Source organism: Balaenoptera borealis (assembly GCF_965194805.1).
Source record: "Balaenoptera borealis genome assembly, chromosome: 6".
NCBI lineage: Eukaryota > Metazoa > Chordata > Mammalia > Artiodactyla > Balaenopteridae > Balaenoptera > Balaenoptera borealis.
The window spans coordinates 70,760,001-70,783,944 of record NC_138863.1 but is presented as its reverse complement, the minus strand read 5'-3'; the positions used below and the strand labels follow the sequence as shown (position 1 = coordinate 70,783,944).

General features: G+C 38.8%; 1 protein-coding gene across 8 annotated transcripts in view; it reads left to right on the top strand.

The window, feature by feature from the left end:
• The window catches only part of TANK (TRAF family member associated NFKB activator), an 81,802-nt gene extending 60,616 nt beyond the window's left edge, over nucleotides 1-21,186 (top strand). For 6 of the 8 annotated variants that reach the window (XM_082395354.1, XM_082395351.1, XM_082395352.1 and 3 more), the window contains 4 exons: nucleotides 2,390-2,466; nucleotides 3,112-3,227; nucleotides 8,789-9,369; nucleotides 12,834-21,186. In XM_082395354.1, the coding sequence (XP_082251480.1) occupies nucleotides 2,390-2,466; nucleotides 3,112-3,227; nucleotides 8,789-9,369; nucleotides 12,834-13,010 (951 nt within the window). In that variant the 3' untranslated portion in view covers nucleotides 13,011-21,186. The other 2 variants (XR_014245559.1, XM_082395355.1) reach the window with 2 other exon arrangements.
• Nucleotides 21,187-23,944: the final 2,758 nt, after the last annotated feature.

Here is a 23,944-nt window from a genome sequence, read left to right as displayed (position 1 = left end):
TTAAAAGAAAGTCTGAGTTTCTGGGGAAAGTGTTGGAGTTGCTGTTAGCTATACTAATCCTAAATCCTTTGAAAAAATAAATGATCTTTTTCAGAAAGTTGCGTTCGATTGCTACAGTGGAAAATAATATTAACATTCTATACCCATTTTAGATAAACCCTACTTCAAAATGTCAGAGAACTGCTTTGCTTTTTTTTGAACTAACACGTTATGGTCTCTTTCGAAATTTTTTCTTAGGATGTGGGGACATAAAACTTTCATTTGAAATATATCAATAGACTTATTTGGTGCAAATGATAGAAGGTGCAATGCATTGCTCAGTACAATCAGTAATACGTCTCTTCAATAATGATAACAAAAATGATAGTAAGCAGAACTGTTCCTAACCCCAAAGAAGCTTGAAGTGCTTAGTTTAGATACTTCATAGAAATTCCTCAATAAGTCAGTCCTCCTTTTACCCCCTGCCAACACAAGCAAGAAATCTTTTCCAGATAAATTCACCCACACCAGTTATCAAATCTAAACATCGCAGAAGTAAGTCAACACCAGTTATTTGGTGAGCCAGCTAAAATGTATCATTCTTCTCCTGCCTTTTCCTTCACATTTTTCCCACCCCCACCCCCACCCCTTAGTTTTTAGGCTTCTTTAACTTCAGAAGCAATCATTCCTACTTTATGTCAAATTCAGTACTTTGAAAATCAGAGTAGTCTTCATTACTGTTTTCTGTAACTACCTTCATTTTCAGACTAAAATTACAGAAGCACTTCTTTTTGGTTCTTTCTAGCTCCTAATAGAATATTTTTATTTCATACTGAGAATTTCAAATAGTAAGTTTTAAAAGGAGGCTAATTACTCTATTAATCACTTGTTTTATTATTTATTTAATATCTTAAATTGTCAAATGTTTCTATTCTCTTAATATTACCTCTTCTCTGATTTTGTTGCTATAGATTTAATATAATATAACCTTTTAAGAGTTTGTTTTTATACTTGTAGCGTCCTGAATGATTGGTTAGCTTTAAAATGTTGCCTTTTTTTCCTAGTCCACACTAAAATCCATTGAGTGTTCTAATTGCACATAACACTAAAGCCTTGTCTACCACTTTTAAAAACAAACTGTGAATGTGAAAATGTCTTTTGATATGACTACTTTATAAAGCTCAGTAAAGCAGTTTTAATCCAGAAGAAGACATGGCCTAAATATTTGTCAGACAAAAAGTATGCAGCAGCAAATGATCTTTATTTTACCTAAGTCTAATGACATAATATATAAAAAACATTGTTTGGGTTGCTAAGATTATATTTTGCTAATTACTGTAAAGTAATATACTATTTTAGAAATGGTAAGCAAACACTAGTATTTAGAAAAAGCTGAAAAAGTAGAGCAATAAACTGAAGAAACTGGAGAAGATACTAATTTTAAGAGAAACAAACTGGAATCAGGTTTTTTCCCTAAAGAACAAATAAGACTCTTAAGAAATTGAAAGAACCTTTTGAAAAGCAAGATTATAAGGGAGATGTACTCAGATGATAAGAAACAATGAAGTAAAATCATCCATTTTAGTAAGAGCTACAATGACCTTAATTGAATAAAATCTAAAAAGTCACCTAATATAAAACACTGGTTTGAATTTGAACTTAAATAAGACCCTATACAGTTTTGGCCAAATTATAAATGATTGAATAATATTAGGACTTCTTCAAATATTTGGATTTATCAATTTGTAGTTTTAAAAGGTACACAAAGTTCTCTAGGTATGACTGAAGATTTTTTAAAAATCTAAATGTTGACTTTTGTGTCATGATGAATGTAATACCAGTGTAAGCCACAGGGTGGTGGCAGGAACTTGTGTTAAAGGAGCTTAAATACATAATTGCACTATCTTTAAAATGTTTGTTAAATGCTAAGGAGCTGTAGCTTGGTTTTCTTTATTCCTCTAATACAGCCGTATTTCTCAGCAAAGAATCTATAACAAAATACAAAGACATTGATTTAAATGTATAGGCCAACAATGGGAAAAAAAGGAAACTCACACGGATATTTTTCTTAAAGTTTCGAGTCATGTCAGATGCTTGGTGATCAGAGTAGCAATTTCATCAAGATGTGAATTTGAGGAAATTTCTTGAATTAGCAATACTGGAAATAGTAATTGAAGAAGTTACCAGAAATACTTCATGTCTTCATCTTATTTTTCTACTTTCATTTTCCTTTTTCCCTGAATGTTCTCGTTGAAAAAAAAAATCTATTGTACCATATATATATATATCTGTAAGCTAACTAAACTTATTTTTCATTGAGGAAGATAAATTTTCTATTGTGTTTTCTGTTAACCCATTCTCATTTGAGTTTAGAAGCAATTTAAAGTGGTAATCATTTTATATCTTTAAGGTAAGAAGACAAGAGGTTTCTTCTCCAAGAAAAGAAACTTCACCAAGGAGTCTTGGCATTCCTTTATTCCATGAAAGGTAGTTCTATATCCTTTTATGCCAACCCTACAAATTATAAATATTGAAATATATTTTTATGTACATATTTTAAATTTTTAGCAATTGTAAGAAAAAGCAGCCTTTTAAAACTAGAAGAGAACAACTCAAGGCTCCTCCATGTTAAAATGACCTAAATAAGTCATACAGTTAATAGCAGAGATGGGTCTAAAAACTGAATTCTCTGAAGTTCTCCTATTTCAATAGAACAAGTACTATGGCCACATTGTTTTATATGGATGGCTTTTAATGTTAACCTTATCAAAGTGAGGAATATTTAATTTTTTCTATTTAAGATGTTCACAGAGGACAAAAAGTCAATACACTGAAATTTCTAATGTAAGAATGAGACAGCCAGCATAAGTGTGATATATGAATAAGTAGGTATGATAGTCTTTGCTACATTTATGTATTAGAACTTTAATTTATCACTTACTTTGTACCTGGCTCTCCAAATATTAAAGTTGTTTTAGGAAACATTTTCTAGGAATTTAAAATGATTTTTTTTTAACTTTAACCTTTCAGTAATTATTTTGTGGTGCATTAAAAAGTGCTATGTAAATTCAATCATGATTTTTAAAATTTGAAGATATAGCCTTACATTTTAAAATGTTGATTTATTTTTAGAGGTTATATAGAGAAGACTTTCTGGGATCTGAAAGAAGAATTTCATAGAATATGCCTGCTAGCCAAAGCACAAAAAGACCACTTAAGCAAACTTAATGTACCAGCCACTGTAACTGGTAAGGTTTGATTTAATGTACAGTAATATTAATTTTATTGGTTGAAACTGATTTATTTTTGATTGTGAAAATATTTCTAAATGCTTATTAAGTGCTGAGGATCTATAACTTTTGCCTCTCACCACTTATAATGGGTAAGTACTGTTTAAATTCTGTAATGTATTGCATTATATAATTATTGGCCTTTTCCCTCTCTATGTGGCACTGTGTAGATTGAACTGAATGACATAATTACTAATCATCTTAATGAGAAGTCCCACCTTGGAAAAATAAATATAGGATATATCTCTCAAAGTCTTCAGTTGCTATTTGGGGGTCTTATTAAACATTAATTGATATATTAGTAAGCAACCTTGAAGCTACACTATCACATATGAGGTAAGTAAAATTATAATATTAGGTTTGTTTTTAACTTCTGCCTGAAAGTTAATTGGACACCATGGATAGATTCTTGTAATTTGATTGAAGAAATAAACATTTCACATTTCATGAGGCCAGTTCTGTTGGAGGTACAAAGTACAAATTAAGTATAAAATATAACTTAAAAGGAATATCTGTTTTACAGATATATTGCAATGTGTTTTTTAAAAGCTCCACCCTTCCCTAAAACCCCAGACCGGCTTCCTGGTATTTGCCTCAGTAGTTCGATATGAATAGCAAAATACCAGGGATTGAATCTGGCTACCATGCACTCCTGTAAACAAAAGGAAGGTAAACTGATCATTTATGATGATAAATTCTCCTTTACCCTTGTGATTTGAGATATTCTGCCTACAATTCCCAAGAGCTGTGATTTACAGTTTTTACTCTGAAAGATGTTGCAGCAGTGCTAACACTCCTTTAATTAAAGATCACTTTCCATTTCTTACAGCTCTTATAGCTAGGCTATTTAAAAAATCATTTTATAGTGTAAATTCACTTTTTGCTTACTACTACCGTTTTATTTTCAGAAAATGTACACAGTGTGCTGTTGGAGAAGCAAAACAATCTTTGTAGACAAACATAATTTACTTCTTCCCCTCCCTTCCCTCTGCTTCCCCAAAAGGAACTCTAATGTTTCCACCTTAATTTTTGTCATTTTCTTGAGAATTTGATCTTTTGTGCAGACTAAAGACACTAGGTACTTCTGAAGTACCAATAAAAGAATTAGCTTTATTTAAAATCTACTAGCTATAGAGATGTAGTACCTAGAATTAATCATGCTTTTTTGAACATCAGCGTAGTATCAAAACATTGTAATGGTGACATATTCATTGTTACACAAAGAACCTACCCCGTTATCAATGGCTTAATACTTTGACCATTTTTAAATTGCACAAGTCTAAATCTGAGTATGTATCTGTCAACTAGAATACTGAGTGTTTAACTTCAATTTCCTTCCCACTAAAACTGCTTCCTAACATTATTCTTATGTTTTATATTAACTGTGTCACAAATAATAAATACAACCTTATTCTTGAAATGTTTTAGGTCTTTTGTGCTACAGACTCCAGTGGAGTTTTGCTGGCTCCAAACAAACCACAATATCAAATATTATGCTTCTGACAGTAGTAGATCAAAGGGGGAAAGAAAGAAAAAGAAATATTTTGGAAAAAGATGCCTATTCAGGTTTTTTAAGAGTGAACACTACATTGAATACAAATGGAAAGGAACTACTTTAAATGTGATTTGCATAATACAGCTGGAAAGAGTTTATTTAACATTATTGTCCCCTGTGTTATTTTTTTGTTAAAATTTGATTTTTACTTTTAAGTAAACAGATATAATTCATAAATTGCTGAGTTAGTAGAATTGTACATTTTCTTTTTATTTTTTTGCTTCTCATCCACATGACAATAGCCTTGAGAAAGGACAAAGGTAAAATGTATGTTTAAGTAACTGTGGCTTCAAAAAAAAGTACTATTTGGTCCATGAAGTAGGATCATATTTCAGTGGCGATCAGGAGACAAGGATATAGGACTAGAGGTTAAAATAACCCTCAGATCTTTTTCTTTTGTCAATATACAAGGTAATTAAACTGAAAAGTCATCCAAATGGACAACCTATACTTAAAATTTAGAAACCTAAAAAATTTTCTCATTTTACTTTTTTTTCCTTGCAGGAGTACATGTCTTGAAGTAAACAAAATAGAAAGACAATTAGCTCACCTGATCGTGTTTCTTAGTATAGTGTCAGAATGACAAGTGCTTTCATGCACCTTGTTTGATTTTTAAGTTTTCTAAGCTTGGATTTCTAGTAACCTTAGAAATCTTAACGTTTAAAAAAGAAATTTTTTTTTGTAAATAGTAACTCTCATTGCTTGAACAGATTAATTCAAAAGATTACCTTAATGTGCTGAGGTATGCCAGCTAGCTATACTAAAAGAAAATATATGCTTTATTACACCTGTTTGGGTTTTCCATGTTTTGTTCACAAAGGGGATATCTACTACTGGAAAAGAAATTCAAAGCACATTTCTGTCATTTTGGAGACTCTTCTCTATAATGTAGAAACCAGCATGTTCAATTTATCATAATGGTTCAGAGCACAGGCTCTAGGCTGCCTGGGTTCCAGTTCCAGATCTGTCACTCATTCATTAGCTGTGTAGCCCTGGAATTAACCCCTAAATTAATGCACAAACAATGGTTATAAGTGTGTGGCACATAGAAGTGCTGTATATGTTAATAGTTGTCATTATCAGCAGCAGCAGATTCTTTATTCTCCTGTTCTACTGAAGAACATTTTGATAAGTGTTTCCTCCTTCTCAGGTGTTAAAGAACTTGGTTACATCAACAGTTGGTTTTCGTGATTTGTTATTTGCAATTATTAAATGTAATCTACAAAGAAAGTACTGTTTCCTAGAGTTTCCTGCCACTCTTACGTCTACTACCAGGAAAAACGACAGCAATTGAGCTTGGTCTCAATTACTGTACCACTCCTAGTTACAGACAGATTATCTAGTAAATGTACATTATTATGCTAGGCTCTGTGGGAAAGAGAACACAGATTCATTCAGAATGCATTTATTGAGGGCATACTATGTGCAGGCGCTGGGCAGGGTACTGGAGATAAGTGGGAAATAAAACATAGTTTAGGACCTCAAGAAACCTACTTTGATGGGAGAAAGAGGTATATTTGCAAATACAGTGCAGTGTATAGTCCTCAGGGCACCCAAGAGTCATGACTAAACCAGCCTTGGGAAACCAGAGAGAACCATCCAGAGAAATTAATGCCTAAGCCAAGAAATGAAGGACAAATAAGAGTCAGGCAAAGAGTAATGGGAGGGGGAAGTTCAGGCAGTCTGCACAGCATGTGCAAAGGCCCAAAGACAAGAGAGCATGGCTGTTTGGACAACTGTACCAAAGTTCATTATAGCTGGAGTAAGGAGTAGAGCAGATGTGGTGAAAGATGACAGCATGGAGAGGTGACAGAGGGCCAATCATGCACAGCTTTATATGAGTTTTAGGGCTGAAGGTCTTGGAGAACCATGAAAAGGTTTTATTAAGAAGGTAACACGACCAGATTTGTATTTTAGAAAAACTAAGAGAGGGTTGGGGAAAGCAGTGTAGACAATAGAGTGGATATGAGAAAAATTTAGAGGCAAGGAAGTGGTTCAAAGGCTGCTGTAATCCGGTAAGAGAAGATGGTACATACGAAAGAGAGGTTAGTAGGCATATAACAGGGTGAACCAAAGAAGCTGTTGGCATTGTACTACAATCATGTCCAAACAGAAAACATCTGTGTTGGAATGTGCTGTGGCAAAAGAGAGAAAAGTGTCACGAGACTGCAAAGACCAAAGGAAGGGAAAAGAACTGACATTTGTTAAGTGCCTACGAATCTGGACACTGTGTGCAGGGCTCTGTATAACGTGTCTGCTCAAATAAGCATTGTTGGTCAATGTACAACTTCACTGATGACTACTTTTTTAAAGCGCTAGTTTAAAATAAAATGTTTACCCTTTGTCCATTTAATGAAAATATACACATTACCAACCTCCAACCTGTCTTCTTTTTTTTTTTTCTTTTTTTTTTGGCTGTGTTGGGTCTTCGTTGCTGCCCGCAGGCTTTCTCTAGTTGCAGCGAGAGGGGGCTACCCTTTGTTGTGGTGTGCAGGCTTCTTATTGCAGTGGCTTCTCTTGTTGCAGAGCACAGGCTCTAAGCGCATGGGCTTCAGTAGTTTTGGCACGCGGGCTCAGTAGTTGCAGCACGTGGGCCCCAGAGCGCGTGGGCTTCAGTAGTTGCGGCACACAGGCTCTAGGGCACGCGGGCTCAGTAGTTGTGGCTCAAGGGCTCTAGAGCACAGGCTTAGTAGTTGTGGCACACAGGCTTAGTTGCTCCACGGATGTGGGATCTTCCCGGACTAGGGCTCGAACCCATGTCCCCTGCATTGGTAGGTGGATTCTTAACCACTGCACCACCAGGACAGTCCCTCACTGTCTTTTTGAAGTAACACTGTGGAATATAATCTAGCTTTTTCTAATGTCTCGGTATCATCAACATGGAGAGTGCTTTGATCATTGTTTTTTTGCATTGAAAAATGTAGCCCTTGTTGGCTCTACACTAGACTGTAGTGTTTTCTGAGTTCTTATATCTGCTTTTTTGTTTTTCTTGTCTCCTCTCGTGCTTTCAGCTCTTATTGATATCTATATCTGCTTTCAACTGCTCATATCCATACCTTGTAGTTTGCTGCTTATTACCAGCTATGAACTAGGGAGACATCATCGAGCTTGTTAGAATAAATCTAAAATGAGAATAAGAGCAAAATTCATCTGTGGGCCTTGTGGCTCTTAGCCTGACTCCTCAAAAGCACTATTTGCTTTCTAGCTTTTGCCTATGTCCTAGAGAGCTGAATTTGTTGGATAAGTGGCTTCTAGATAAATGAGCTACAGAGGTCCTGGTATCTACCTGATATCTACCTGTTATCTACAGAGGCCTTTTTCTAATAAGATGAGAAAATCATATATTCACATAGAGCTTTCTGAACATGTATCCTAAAATTTCATCCTTCTTTTGCCTCCAGTCTTCTCTCTCCCAGCACCCACCACCACCACGCCCTCACATAGTATTAAGAGAGTAGACAATGGCTAAGCTGATTGGTGATACACTTTGTCACACAGAGATATTAGGGGGAGTAAATGACCTAATTCATATAGATTCATAACCTGTATACTATATATATGCCTGGTAAGGGTTTTCCCTTTTAATAACTTATTTGTCTAAGCAAGCTCACAGTTGCAGCTTCCATTAGTGACAAAATGTTTAGATGTATACACTACAAGCAAATGTTTTTTAAGTGTAGAGCAGTATAACTGTGAACAAGATGCAAGGCTTACAGCACAAGGACCTAGGAAAAGACAAAGTAGTTAAACTGTGACTAATAAGCTACGTTCCAGTTCACCCGCTGGAGACTGCTAACATTTCTGTGTAAGATGGTAGCAAATGTAAAAAACTCCCAGTTGTCTTCAGTTGCTGTAAAAGCCAGTAGAAAAAATAATACTCATCTATCCAAAGCTAATTGAACGTTCAGATTTTTAAGAAGGATTGAAATGCGACTGTTTTCCTTTTGTTTTTTTTCCCCTGCAGAGACACAGTGCTCTGTGCCTATACAGTGTACGGATAAAACAGATAAACAAGAAGTGCTATTTAAGCCTCAGGCAAAAGATGATATAAATAGAGGTGCACCATGCATCACATCTGTCGCACCAAGAGGATTGGGCCAAGATGAGGAAGACACCTCTTTTGAATCACTTTCTAAATTCAATGTCAAGTTTCCACCTACGGACAGTGACTCTACTTTCTTACACAGCACTCCAGAAAGACCCAGTGTCCTTGGTCCTGCCTCATGTGAGGCTATGTGCCAGGATCAATTTAATATGGAGCCCAGAGACAACCCGGGAAACTTTGTCAAAACAGAAGAAACTTTATTTGAAATTCAGGGAGTTGACCCCATAGCTTCAGCTATACAAAACCTTAAAACAACTGACAAAACAAAACCCTCAAATCTTGTAAATTCTTGTATCAGGACAACTCTGGATAGAGCTCCGTGTTTGCCACCTGGAGACCATAATGCATTATATGTAAATACATTCCCACTGCAGGACCCATCTGATGCACCTTTTCCTTCACTCGATTCCCCAGGAAAAGCTATCCGAGGACCACAGCAGGTAACTGTTTTGCATTAACAAATATATTAAGTGTGAACACACATTTTGCCATGCATGCACAGATATGCATCTTTCAGATTATCAGACATCTTTTTTAAACTAATGACTAGCCGAAGTTAAGCTTTCTAAAAATATCCAAGTCCTGTAATAAATGACATGAAATTTAAAAGATGAATATGATGAAGCTCCATTATAAAGTACCTTAAAATTTACGGCACATTTTAAAATACATGTAAACCTTATCCATATCTAGTGTGTGTCACTTTCTTACTTAGTCCCTTATTCAAAGCTTTTAACTCAGTATCATTGTTATAATAGGATTCTTTATTAAATTCCATTCTGTGAAGCAGGTGGCATTTTTTTATCAAAAAGTTTGTGTGTATCATACTTATCTTTACAAGAATGCATGATTTTTTTTTATAAGTAAATAATCACATTGTATGTTTCTATTTCTGAAAATAAGCGAACTGTCTTTCAAATAATACTTCTATTACATTCTCAGTTATACAGTACGTAGATCTGTAGGGTTTGGTTTTGGTTTTGGTTTTGGTTTCTAATCTGCAGCCTAATATATTTTTTAAATAGTCTCTACATATGTATGATTCTAATCAAATACTTTCATGTTTCTAAAGCTTGCAGACTACTTACAGCCTCCCACCCCAATCCACTCCTACCCTCCCTTTTATTCAGGTTCTATTACAAAATGATTCTTTAAGTTTAAAAAAAAAAAAAAAAAAAGGTGTTTAATGCCTGAAGGCAAATGAAAAGTATGTAATTGTTACAATAAACAGAAGCTCATAAAAAATGCAGATTGGTACAAGTGTCTAATATAACTTGCAGACATTTGTTTGATTTCTCTTTGCCTTGAGATATTTAATTTACCAAAAACCAAAAAACACCAACAACTTGATTAATACCCTTTGGCTTTATAAGTACTTTTATAGGTTATAGACTTTTAAATCAGCATACAAAGAAGGCAATAGTCAAGCTGTGGTATATTTTAGTAGTGGAGAAAACTAGGCATCTCTGACAATAAGCTTTAATTATAAACTCACTTATGTTCTACATTGTACCTTATTTCACATCATAGTCACAGTTTTAGTTACTACTTAATGAAACAGATTAAACAATTTCATTTACTGCAAGTAGAATTCCTGTGGAGCTGTGAAGTGCATCAGTTCTAATGCTTGTTATTTTTTTCTCCATTACATCTCTTGCTTGTTCTTTTACTAGTCTGTGCATTCATGTTTCAGTAGATGGCACCCTGCATTGTACATTTGCTTTCTATGCTACAGCAAGGGAAACAGCTGGTATGTGATTACAACTTGATGGAAAAGTATTCAGCTTAAAAAATGCAGGAGAATTGGTGTTGAGCTGTCACAAGACGTGGGGCATAAGGTTAGATAATTGATATTTTGGCAGAAAAGGCAAAGAAATTCGTTTGTTTTGAAGGCCATGTTACAGTTTAGGATTCAAAGGATATTTCTTAAAATGGGTTTTTTAAAACATTTTGTTGTTTTATTTGTTTTAATAAAGCTACTATGAGAAATACAAAATTCTTGAGTTGTCGATAATAACAAAGGGAAGTGAAATTTTGTTTGCATATTTCAAATTTTTACTTTTATCTCAATCATTACTACTTAACACCTTTTTTTTATACATTCAGCTATCATAATAAAGTCTAAAATATATCTGCTTATTTTTGCTCTATGTGATTTTCTTTTCTTCCTACTTTTGCTGAGTCAGTGATTGGGGTCCCAACTGAATTCTATGAAAAGCTCAAATCCGAACTAATAGCTCCTAATAGAGAAGGATAAGTATGGACTTTGAAAATAAATTGGCAGTAGAAGATTGGCTCATCAAATTTAGAAGCTAAATTGCTTCTGAGTCTATTACTATTTTATAGATCTTAATTAAAAGTATCTTTAACATAATAATCTTTTATTTATATCCATATCAATTTCCCATTAGAGTGGTGCATATTAATCAATTGTACTTTTTGTTTAAACTGCCAACACTAAAATTTAAATCTAGTTAACTCTGTTATATACTCACAATTATTACTGCTTTTCTTTTATCATGGAAGAGAGGAAATTATTTTACTCCAGATTTCAAATATGTATTTTAAATATTACTGTTTTTTGTAATAAAATTGCCACTTCTCACAAAAGTATTTGTCAGTGTTATTATACACCCTCTGTACTGATATTTGAATGTATCTTGGTGCTTAGACAGACTTTGTATATTTACACCAACTGTACACAGCTGTCCAGTAAAATGTTTATAAGAAGACAGTGATGTCGTGAAACCCAAATGCTTCAGTTAGTAATATACTGTTTATGTAATGATTGGTTAACTAGGATGAAAGAGATTGGTTAAGGGAATGAAAACTAACACTATGTCAGGAGTTGAACTAGATTGTTATTTTAAAAGCATATTAGTAATAGGAACACAAAGGGGTCTCTTTAAGTTGGCATTTCGAGGTGATTTTCCTCAAAGTGCCAGAATTTAGATATGTCAAGATAAGAAAGCAAATTTTAGAAATAATTTGGTTTACAACATTTCAGGAAAATAAGATATTCCAGTCAACAAACATATATTGAGCACCTACTCTTGAACTAAATGCTTTTTCTGGCCCTCCTAGATATTTTTTAATAATAAGTACAGTTAAGAGTATGTAGGTGTTGCTTATAGTAATGGAGGTAGCTCTGTAGAATTATGCTTCCCATAATCCTTTAACTGGCAACTGTTGACAGGCTTCACTTTAGTTAGCCACAAGAAAGGGTAAGAAGGCCAAAGTATGCGCTTGTAACAGGAGCAAAATAAGAAGTCAAAAGAATGCATCCAATTTTGGACTTTGTTGAACGATTAAGTATTTGAGGTTTCAAAAAACAACTGATCAATAGAATTTGTTTCATACTTTAAAAAAATTATTTTCAAAAATTAGAACACTTATTTCTATATGATTTATTCATTGTGTATTTGCTTATACATAGTAGCGAAATTACATTGCTCTTGATCAAAATGCATGTACACACACATCATGTCTAATGTGCTGTGTATTAATAAAGGTCCTATAACTTAAAGTTCCAATATAAAATAGAAAAGATAGAATTTAATTTTTTTAAAGTCTCAATTATTGACTGTTGTTCCAAAACTCCAAAACCCATTGGGATAAGGGGTATTAAAACATGCTGGTGTTAAAGCTGAAAGATGTTTTAATGTGTGAAGATAAAGTGCATGAATGTGTATTTTAAGTGATTCCTAAAGTTAAATTATGCCCTTTATGAAAAAGAGAATTGAGTCATGTCCTCATGCCAATTCTAAAGGAAAGGTAATTCGCTTTCATATTAGGGAATTTCATAGATACGCACAAAACCCGTTCAAAAAATTTGAATTTGAAATTCAATGTAAGTTGATTTTAAATACAAATAACAGAAGATGTTTTTATTTGTTTCCTGCAGCCCGTTTGGAAGCCCTTTCCTAATCAAGACAGTGACTTATCGGTACTAAGTGGCACAGGCTCAGAACTGCATATACCTCGAGTATGTGAATTCTGTCAAGCAGTTTTCCCACCATCCATTACATCCAGGGGGGATTTCCTCCGGCATCTTAATTCACACTTTAATGGGGAGACTTAAGACGCATTTGAAAACAGACATATCAAGTTCTATGCGATGATTCTGGGTTTGTAATATTATGTACTTGATTGCAAACTTAGCTCAAGATAATTTATTGAAAAATCCAGTGTCACAGCTATTTGAATTTTTTTCTAAACTTATATTGTAACTTTCTTTTATTACCTTTTAAAAGATCATTCTGTACAAAACTGTAATTCATTGTATTCATGTTTACAGTGTTTATTACCATAATTCAAAATTATGTATGTGACTTATGGAACTGTATAACAATAATTTATGTTTTTTTCAAATGTCTAAGCTTATTGCTTGGATTTCTAGTTAGATCTATTGAATTTGGTGATGTCAAATGTTTATAGGGTTCTTTTCACTTGTTTTCATTTAAAAGATTAGATTATTTATGCTGTGGGTGTTCTTTTTGAATAAACCAATAATAGAGAATAGCAGACAAGATAAACATCTGAGTAAATACCAAACCTAAGACATTTGTTGCTCAGTGATAAGATCACTGGTAGGATTATTTAAACACTTTATTATTTTTTTTTAAATAATAGACATGGTTTTAATTTTTACTATACGTAGAGCAACATGATGAAATTAGTTACATGATTAAAAGAGTTACTTATGTTGTGATAATTAATGTGTTCTTTGTTCCTAAATAAATAAATAAATCACATTTGGGGGAAATTCATAAAATTCATGTTTCTTTCCAGTAATCTGATAGAAGGGTGATACCAGATCTGGTGACATTTTATTATAACTAGTAGATCACTTTGAATTTTAAAATTATTTTTCAAACTAAACTTACTAAAGAAAAACATTTGTCTTTAATGGGAGCAAATCTAAAACCCTGTAAGGATTATCCATATTAATTAATTTATATTAGAAATGTTCACATTCTTGTTGAGAAATTTGTTAATTCATTGGTAGCATCCTGCCTGATGACGAGAGGAAGATATTTAAGAGAGAGGATACCAAATTCAGAGGGCTGCAGAATTTTGTTTAAAATGAGACTTCCCTTTCATTTTTCTTCCCTATGATTCTTGTCTTTTAGGTTTCTCTTCCCTCCCCGACCCCACACTTAATTTTTAAAAATGTTCGAGGCATGGCTTCCATTTTATGAAGTAAACACTGATTTGCAACTCTCAAAACAGAAATTTAAGCCTTCTTGGGAAAGAGTGTTGTAGAAAGCTGGAGGGTTTCAGATATGGGATTGGAACAATTTGTTCAGGTATCACCTGTGCCACAGTGAAGAGCCTTAACTTGTGGAAGAATGAGAGTGGTGCTTCGACTTCTCAGGGTGCCAAGCACATCACACTGACATCTTCCTCACCAAGGTGACATAGCCATTATTAGGCATTCACTGTGAAGGGTTCTGAGACATGTACATCTTTCTTTCATTGCCGCTGGGGCTGAATGGAAATGCCTAGACAATTATCCAAGTCTCTTCCCTTCCCCCCTACCTCCCGCCCAGCCAGCCTCCCCTCTCGCTCACTCCTCCCACACACACGCAAAATTAAACATAAAAACTTCCCAGCGTGTTCCAGCCAGAATATACCACTGTACCTATCTCATGAAAGGGGATTCTTTTTCCTTCTCTTTTCTAGGTGAGGAAGAGTTCCTCTCACACAGTTGACATCTACTAGCCTGCTGACAACCAAAGGAAATTGTGGCCCAGAAAGTGACTCGAAGTGGATCACTGACTCCTCTTCTCCAGTCCACCCTTTTGACACCTCCACCACTTTTAGTAAGCGGGGAACTCTTGTTTTCTATTGGGTTCCAGTGCTACCCCAAGCTCCGGCTTCCGAGGGACAGAGGCCCTCTCGGGCCAAGGGACAGGCAGCCTGGAGAACAGGCTCCGGGGCCCGCACTACAGAGGTGGTGCTGGCTGCAGCTCGAAAAGTGGAGTTGGGCGCCCGCCGGGTCTCCCCTCTGTCTCTTAGTTCCGAGTCGTGTAGGGGCTGCATCTTGGCATCTGCTACGCGTGGCCGGGTAAGAACAGCTCCCAGGTAAAAAAGCTTCACACGCGAAACGCTGAGTCTGAAAAAACCACCCCCGCCGAGGCGAGGCAGTTGTGAGCGGGATGCCTGAGAAGTGGGAGGCGAATGTCCTCGGGAGGGCCCCCCCGGTGCAGCTTTCCCCGGAGGCTGAGGCTGCTGCCAGCGGGGACATCTGCTTTCTTACTCTCCAGCCTGGCTCACCCCGCCCCCTCAGCCCCGGGTTGCGTGGTTATTTTACCAACACGGGGGGAGGGAGAGCTCGAGGAGGTAGAGAAGGGGTGGATGGAAGCTCGGGAGATGTTCTTCCCACTCCCCCACGTCCCCTCCTTTTTTCTTCACATCTTTTAACCTTCAAAGTAAAGACTTTATAAATATGAAACGATACGCGTGTCCGCTGGCTCCCAGGCCCGCCTTCTGCTCGCGGGGCTCTCGGGTGCGGGGCCTTGCCCTCCTCTCCAGCCTCCCCGGAGGCGGCCCGGGTTTCGGCGGTTCCGCCGGGCGCAGGGGCAGGCCGGGTGCGCTCAGCCGGTGGCGCCTTCTCTCCCGGGCTGCTGCCTCGACAGCTGCTTGTAGCTACAGTAATTAGACTGTCAGTGCTTGTTAGAGGGGAGAGGGGGAAACACGCTTATGACAGCAGATTCCGAGACTCCCCAGTTTGTTAATTTCTAAGAGATCTTTAAAGCATTAATTGAGGTCTCCCTAACTCTCCCCACCCCCGTCCCTCTCCTCTCCCCAACTCCTCCCTTCCCAAAAATATCTTTAGGGGAAGAGAATTCTCTCCGCGTGGAAGCAGTGTTTCCCGCAAAACTGCAAGCCCGCCCCCGACTCATGCACACGCACACTATTTTATATATACATCTATATGCACACATGTATACGCGGAAGGTTAACTCGGCAGAGGCCTCGTCCAAATAGGAACCAGGATTGCATTTAAAATAATAATAAATAAATAAATAAACTAGGACGGAAAGGAGGGGGGGGGAGGGAAGCAGAAGTCGGGAAGAAAAGAGAAAAGCAGCAGGCTGATTACGAGGTGTCAAAACTGCCAGGAGCAAGAAGGTGATAGCAATCAGGGGTGAGAAGAGTGCGGCATTCGTGCGGGGCAACTAATTATCCGTCTCATTTGAGAAGAGCAGCATTTGAGGCAGCAGCGTTCGCCTGCTGAACGGTGACAGATTGGCGCGGAGGAGAGGGGAGGTGTTAAAACAATGGAGCCGGGCGGGCGAGCGCTGCTGCATGCTAATCAGCCCTCCCTCCGCCTGCCTGCCGCGCTCCCTCCTTTCTCCCGGCCTCCCTCCTCCGCGCTCCCCCTCCCGCCTGCGGCGCTCCCTCCTTTCCAGCGGGCCCGCCGCCGCCGCCACCCGCTTCCTGCTCCCTCTCTTTCCCGCGCGTCCTTCCCGCCGCTGGCAAGTGGAGCCCGGGCCGGGCCACCGCGTCCCCCGCGGCCCGGGAGCCCCCGCGCTGCCCCCCGCGGGCGCCCTCCGGGGTCCGGGCCGCTCGCGAGCCGCTGGCGAGCGCTGCCCCGCGCGGTGCTCCGAGGGCCGGCCCGCTCCCCGCGCGCCTCTTGAGAGTGGGTCTTGGAGGAGAGGCCGGGGAGCCTGCATTCTCGCGCCCACCGCTTTCTGCTGGTGAATTGAACGCGGTGGGCAGCGAGTGGGAAGCCAGGCGAAGTCAGGAAGGGCGAGGGTTGGGAAGAGAGTCGGAGCCAGGAAGGCGGAAAAGGTCCCCCGGACCGACGGCAGGCCCGCCGACTCGGCCCCAGCGCCGCCGTCGCCCCGAGCAGTCTCGCCGGCCGCGGGCGAGGTCACCGCCGGCAGAGTCTCACGGGTCGAGCCCCGCAGACCCCAGCAACCTCCCCTCGCCAGCCAGGCCCCAACTGGACTTACACGGTTTAGTAAGCACCGAGAGGAAGACGAATACAGGGCCTGAGCGTTCGTTGTGCTTCCAAGGCTTGACCTCCTGACCCCAAGACTAGACTAAGGGGCTTCCGGACCCCCGGAGATCATACCATTCAGTCGTTGCGGGGGAAAGAAAGCCTTTGAGAAACCGGCCACCCGCGCCCTCCGCCGCGGTGACCAGAGGCAGGACCGGGCCGGGGCATCTCCGGCAGCACAGCTCCCCGCCTGAATGTTCCGCTCCGCGTTCTGGCCTTGAGAAAGCTGGTCAAAACCGCAGGGCCGTGGCTGCCCCTGGACAGATAATCCACCAGAACCTGAGTCTCTGCTGGAAAAGGTCTCCTTATACCTGTTGAGGCAGGCCCAGGACCTGAGGTTCTGTCTACTTTTTGAATTTAAAAGCTGATTGTTGAGCTTTTGCTTAAAATACACTTTAGCTCGTACGTTTTTACTACTACAGATTTACATAAACTACCCTTAGAGATTAAAAAACATTGAAACATTGACGTTCTTATGGCTTACGTAGGTTAAGTGAAACACAGCTACAGAGAACTGGTAGGAATTTGGACTGAAGGAGAATGCAATTCCTTCTAACGTGTTCCGTACTATTTAGTTAACCAGGTGTCTAAATTAACATAATAAAACTTCCTTCCCTCAAGCCAGACATGGAAAAGGAAAGCAGTTGAACGATAATCCATTCAGTATCATTTTTGTTCTGCTGACCTTTACCATTGCATAACTTCACACACAATTGTTTGTTTAAAAAAATCAATATAAAATGTGAAAGTTTGATAAAACTGTCATATATATATGACTGTTTCATTTATATTACTCTCTCTACCCTTCTCTGTTTGAAATGTTTCATAACAAAAGTACAACACAAAAAATAAAATGACCTGAGTAAATTTTGGCATTTTCTATCTTCATCCCTGACCTAGTCCTATGAAAAACTACACAAACACACAGAGTGAATAATTTTTCCTTTTAGAATATAACCAGGTATACCAATACAATAGCTGAATGCAAAATTGTTAGGATCTACGGAAATCATACAGAATGTTTAAAAGTTTTAAAATTGAAAATTCTTAAAAAGAGTTGTATAAAGAATTGTGGGTAAATAAATGTTAATGCTTTTTGGTTTCCACTCTTGGGAAAACCACTAAGTAGGCCTCTCTGCCCTTAGTACATCACAGACTTTTTAGTGCTAGAGTATTATCTGGCATTTGGAAAATTCCCTGGCATCTCAGTCTGTTAAATATCAACCTATCTAACAGAAAAAAAAATTAACTTTACATTTCTTAATGTAAACTTGGAGATTCAGATGCTCCATCAGCATCAAAATTAAGCAATTTATTAACTATTCATCAGCCTTTTCTCCATTAACCAATTCTGTATAAGCAAAGTGTCTCTCTCTGATGCGGTAAACTTATAAAGTTCAAATAAATTTAGTTCAATTCCATGTTGTGTTATGTATTTCTAATATATAATCAAATCCTTTACCTTCCAACAACTTGGTTATTATGGATTTAGTGTAATTTCTTCTCAGTCTATAGACTTCACAAATTTGCATGATTGTTTTAATGGTGTATTTACAGATAAGTTTTTATTTGCACATAAGGACAAAAAGGTGAAGTGAAATTTGGTCCCAGTGGAAACCTGTTAGGTTCCCTGAACATATGGCTCATTGGGCTGTTACTTCCTTTTTGAGATCATTTTCCAAGATTTTTTAATATATACATCAATTTGACACCAGTTATAAAGAAAATATATTGGCTTTGAAAGTGCTTCCACCTGGGACATATCTCTCAATAACAAACCATATAGTCAGGTGTACCTCTGAATGTACAGGTGTCCAGTCTCAAGAACGGGGCATCATTTGAAACTAGTCAAAACTGACAGTTGATTTTACACTGTCTTTGAAATTAGGTAGTTCTTTGTATTCTTAGAATGCCACAATGACTTGATTAATACAGTTTAGGGGTGACTACTTAAAACTCTTTTTACGGAAGGCTGTGCATTTGGAATCCACAGTATTACAATGATTACTCTCAGTAAATACAAGTGATGTTAAGTCTCATTTATTGAAAGTGTGTGGTGCCAGCTTAAGACTTAAGGGGGAAATCACAGCACTTTGAAAAAGATGTAAATGTTCAATTGGTAAAAAGGGGGGGGGGGGCGAACCGTGCTAAAACATGTGCCTATTTCCATTATGCTTAATTTACTATTCAAAACAAGTTTTTCCTAATAAGCTCTATTGTTTCTTTCTGTTTTGTAAAAGTTAATATGTGTGAGACAAAAACCTGATTCAGAATGTGAATGAAGTCTGTTTAGCAAAAGCTTGTTGGAGCTTACAGTTCAAGGAGGGCCTCAAATTAAAAGACACTTCACCTAATGACACTGATAATATATAAGGAAGCAATTCTCTTAGGTCGTTTCTAGAACCAGTTACAATTAGGTTGCTAATCTCCTCCAGTCTCAGAGTGAATTCATACACTTAAAGTGCAGTGAGCACTAGAATATTCGGAATGATGATGATGCATATATTTATTAAATAACTTTAGCTTTTGCTTTATTGCAGTTCTCTTCTTTCTGAGGTCAAGGTTCCCAAATAGGACTGAAGTATAAGTTCTCAAACATGTTATCCCTTTGTCCTGTCTGTACAGGGTTGTTTGTCTTTAAGTCACTCACACTTTTCCAGAGTATTTGCACCTGATTATGCAAGCCCTTGATGTTGAACTGGTCTCCCTCATTTGAATATCCCCTTGGGATCTGGAATGCCCGGATAACCTGGAGTCTGCCCATGCTTCCTTTGTTGTTTAGGGCTATATCATGAATAAATTTTAAAAATATCTTGCTTATATCTTTTGGAAACAGTGTACAAAAGATGAGTTATTGCTTATTAATTCAAGTAATAATTGTTTTAGAAATAAAATCTTATAGATTGCCTAGTCCAACTTTCTTTTTGTGTGGACCAAAAGAAAAAAAACCAACCCAGAAAACAGCAAAACAAAGCTGTGTCTAAAGAGAATGAATGAGTCCTTCAAACCCACTCAGAAAGCTAGAACCCAACTCAAGCTCTCCTGCATTTCAATCCACTATTTTTCCCATAATAATCCTTTACCTCAAAAAAGATATACTTTTTCATTGGCTTTGTACTTGACTTCATAGGACGCTTAAATTACCTTATATCTGGAATCTTTTGTACACAAAGATACTAACCATTATGCTAAACCACAGAGACAGTAGGGAGCCTGACATTCCCTGACCATGGGATGGGGTGTACTATCGGGGGATTATCAATTTATCACCACCCTAACACAGGGCCCCAGAACGTGTCTGCTGGGAGAAGAAGCATCTTAGCGAACTGAGTGTTGAGATGCCTCATGCATGCTCCAATGAACAAACAGCAAGTGTTGGAATGTATTTTGCAGCGTGAGACACAATCTGAGGTAGGAGAGAAGGTAAAAAGGATTTGTACCTCTAAAGCATGGGGTTAAAACCTCACCGTGACACCCAGACCACAATGCTAACCGTTTAATAATCCAAATTCTAAATCAAAGGTTATAGTTTGTATGGGAAAGAAAAAAAAAAAAAAGTAAACCAGTATGAACTGGAAGTGAGCCTATATATTTTCTAAAACTATTAATCTGGAACTAAAACATTCTCTGAAGCAAACAGAGACTTCATTTTCTTCAAGAGGTGGCCTTCACTTGTCTCGATGGACCCGAGACTCACCAGGAGGTCTCAGCTTTACACTGTCTTCCCTAGAGTGTTGGTGAATCAACACTGAAAACAGCTCTCATTAGACAAATAGTTTCTCCGTTTGCAGTTGTTAAATAGCACTAATCGCCAGCAAGAAAGGGGCATCCTGTGTGGGTGTATTCATACAACTTCAAGCAACTGGCTTAAAAGGAAGGCAAGCTCACTAGGAATCCGAAGTATCAGTAAGGGTGATGATAAAGCTTCCTTGAAAAAGCTCTCTCCAACCAGAACTGAGGAAGAAATGCAAGCAGCAGGCTTCCTCTGCTAAGCAGCTTTGTGACACACTTACACACACACACACACTCACTCCAATATCCTGAGGTTTTCCCACTGGCATTTTGAAAGTCTTTTCCTTCAGCATCTACGAGGCAAGGCCTGGATAAGATCTACTTGTAGGTTAGAGTGCTTGATAAATTTCAAAGCAGATTTTGCTCCACCCTGCCGTCTTTAAAGTTGTCAAGTCCCAACTTAGTTTCTTTCGAAATACAATTAATACCAAGGAGTAATGTGGCTCTATAGTAATAGTTAGAAAAAAATACACGATCCCAATATGGGAGTGCTATTGTAAGTGACACTCCACTTCTAGACGGTGCTGTGGTACCCTGGACTGGCCTGGAAAGGAGCCAGCCTCAGGGAAGGGACACTGGTCCATTGTCCAGATAAGAGTCAACAAAAGTCAAAAAACTCTTGCCACTTCCTCCAAAATATAAGGACGTTTCCAAGTGTTTCAGTCATTTCATCCTCTGCCACCCCACCATGTGCTTGGGAAAGTGTGCTGTGGGGATGACTCATTTCCTCTCTAAGACAAAGTCCCATTAAAAATGTCCCGAATATCCTGATTAACATACATCGGAGAAAGAGCCTTGCTTCTCGTACAGTTTTCCTCAGTAAAGTATTTTTTAGTTAAGATTGCCCGGTTTCGCAAGTAAAAATACAGGATGCCCAGTTAAATCTGAATTTTAGATAAACAACAAATAATTTTTTTACCGTAAGTATGCCCTATGCACCCCTATTTGTAATATCTTGTTGACTAAAAAGATATGAAGTCAAGTCTTACCTAACAGATTTTCCCGTACTTTTTTGCTTTTTTTGTGCATGGTCGGGGGTAGGGAATTAGGGGTAGAGCAAATATCCCTATTGTGCCCGGAATTTTCTTTCTTCCTTTCTCATTCCACAAGGAGAGTCTCGGTGCCTCTTAAATAGCTCTCAGTCTTTGCTGTACACACTGCTCTCCTCGCTTTTGATTATACAATGTTTTGCGTTGTGTCGAAACGTGTGTGTGTTGATCTAGTCTCCTCCAGCATAATGTGAGCTTTTCAAATGGAGAGAGGGCGCGTATTGCCTGCCTTCCTCCCTCCCCCTGGGTTCTCCGGAGTCTTGCTAACCTCTGCTTCCAGGCTGCCCAGGTGGGCGAGGAGGCGCAGCGGGAATTCTTCACTCCAACCTCTGACCCAGGTGCCAAGGGAAACTGAGACTCGGGAATTGGGCCCCCGGAAGCGTCGGGAAGAAGGGAAGGGAGAGGAGCCAGGAGCGCTAGGTCCTTCCAGCCCCGCCCCGGGAAGGGGTGAGGGCCCGCGCAGGCCCTTCCGGAGGCCCGGCCTGGAGGCCTTCTCTCGCCGCCCGGGGCCTGCGCGGGCCCTCGAGGCCTGGAGCCGGGCGCCTGGACCCGTGGCCCCTGTGGGCGGCGGGCGACGCGGGCACCGACAGCTGGGGGCGCCCGGCGCCGGGGAGGCCGGAACCCTCGGCCCCCCGCCCCGCCCTTCCCGGCCCGGTCGGCCGCTCGACGCCTCGCTTCAGCCAGGCGTTTCTTCCCCTCATTTGTTGCATTGTTTGCATTAATATGAATATCTTGTTCTGTTTGTTTTGTCTCCTGGGAGCCAATAAAGCTGTGAGTTTTTTCTTTACACCAAATGCAGCTCTACGGGCGATCAATCAATGGGTAGTCTTCGGATAATCTGTGAGAGTGAGAAATCTAATAAAGCGAGCGACTAAAAAAGGAAAACAAAATCTATTTTTCTCTTAGGTTCACGACGTCAGGATGAGTGTGCCCCACTTCTGCTGCTTGAGGCGGGTTTAACTCCTTTTTTGGGGGGCGGGCGGGCGTTTGCTTTAAACAAATGGAGTTAAATGTCAGATGGGAGGGGAAGAGATTTGAGGGGAGACTGAGAAGAAGAGGGATGTTTGGGGGCTTCTTACGTTTTCCGATGATTGGGTTGTTCTGGCAAGAAGAGGGAAGAAGGTACTTTCTGACCTCCCAGGCAATGAGAGACATGCACTTTGCATCTGATAAGACGCACTTTGGCAAAGAGGTCTTTCCTCAGTTTTCCAAGCAGACAGGGAATGTAAATTAATAAAGAAGTTTAGTAATGATAAGAAATCCAGTTATTTTAGTGTCCCCTGCCCCTATCCCTGGCTTCCTCCTGCTAGATGCTAAACTCCCCAAACGCATTTGGGGAAGGCCCCTCAGCTACCCTGAGCAATGCAAGGAGGATGAGAAAGACTTGCCTCGGCTGCTGCAGCCCCCTCACAGCACAGTGCAACCCCAATCATTTATAAACAGATCAAAATAACCATCTGAATTATCTAACATTAACAGCAGAACTGAAGAGCCCAAGATTATGTGATGAATTGTTAAATTGCAGTAGCATTGTTTTGGATTGCTAATTAAAAAAAAATAAGCAAACCCCATGACTCTAGATATGACAACTGAAAATACCCACAAATTATTTAATAAATGAAGCGTCTAACAACTTTAACACTTCCTGGTCGCCTTGTTAATAAATGTAATTTGAGGTAGATTTTTTAAATCTTCCATCTAAACAGTGAATTCATTACGCGCCATTCAGATCTCTGGATGCCTATGGACTTCTTGGAATTAGGTGTTAAATAGACAAAAGTGAACCAAACTGCCTTTAAAAGCACAGCATGACCATGTAATTCTTTTTCCAGTTTGTGGTAAAAAATGATGAAACTTCTTTCCAAGTAGCTATCACCCAGATTTAGTGTGAAAAGTAGTGTAATTGTAATTCACGCCATCAGGGTCTATCGCTGATAGACGATCAGCTGTTCTGTAGTGGGGAGAGGCTTTCTTTTCAAATAGGAAAGCTGCCAAGTGCTCTGCGATACCTCCAGCAAGCTTATCGGATTGAGTTCAGAGCCAAAACAGCAGCTGCACACATATGCAAATTGGCAATTAATAGTATAACATTCTGCAAAAAAAAAAAAAAAAAAATGTTAAAAAAAATTTTTTTAAGAAAATAGAAAGAAGCTACCTGAACAT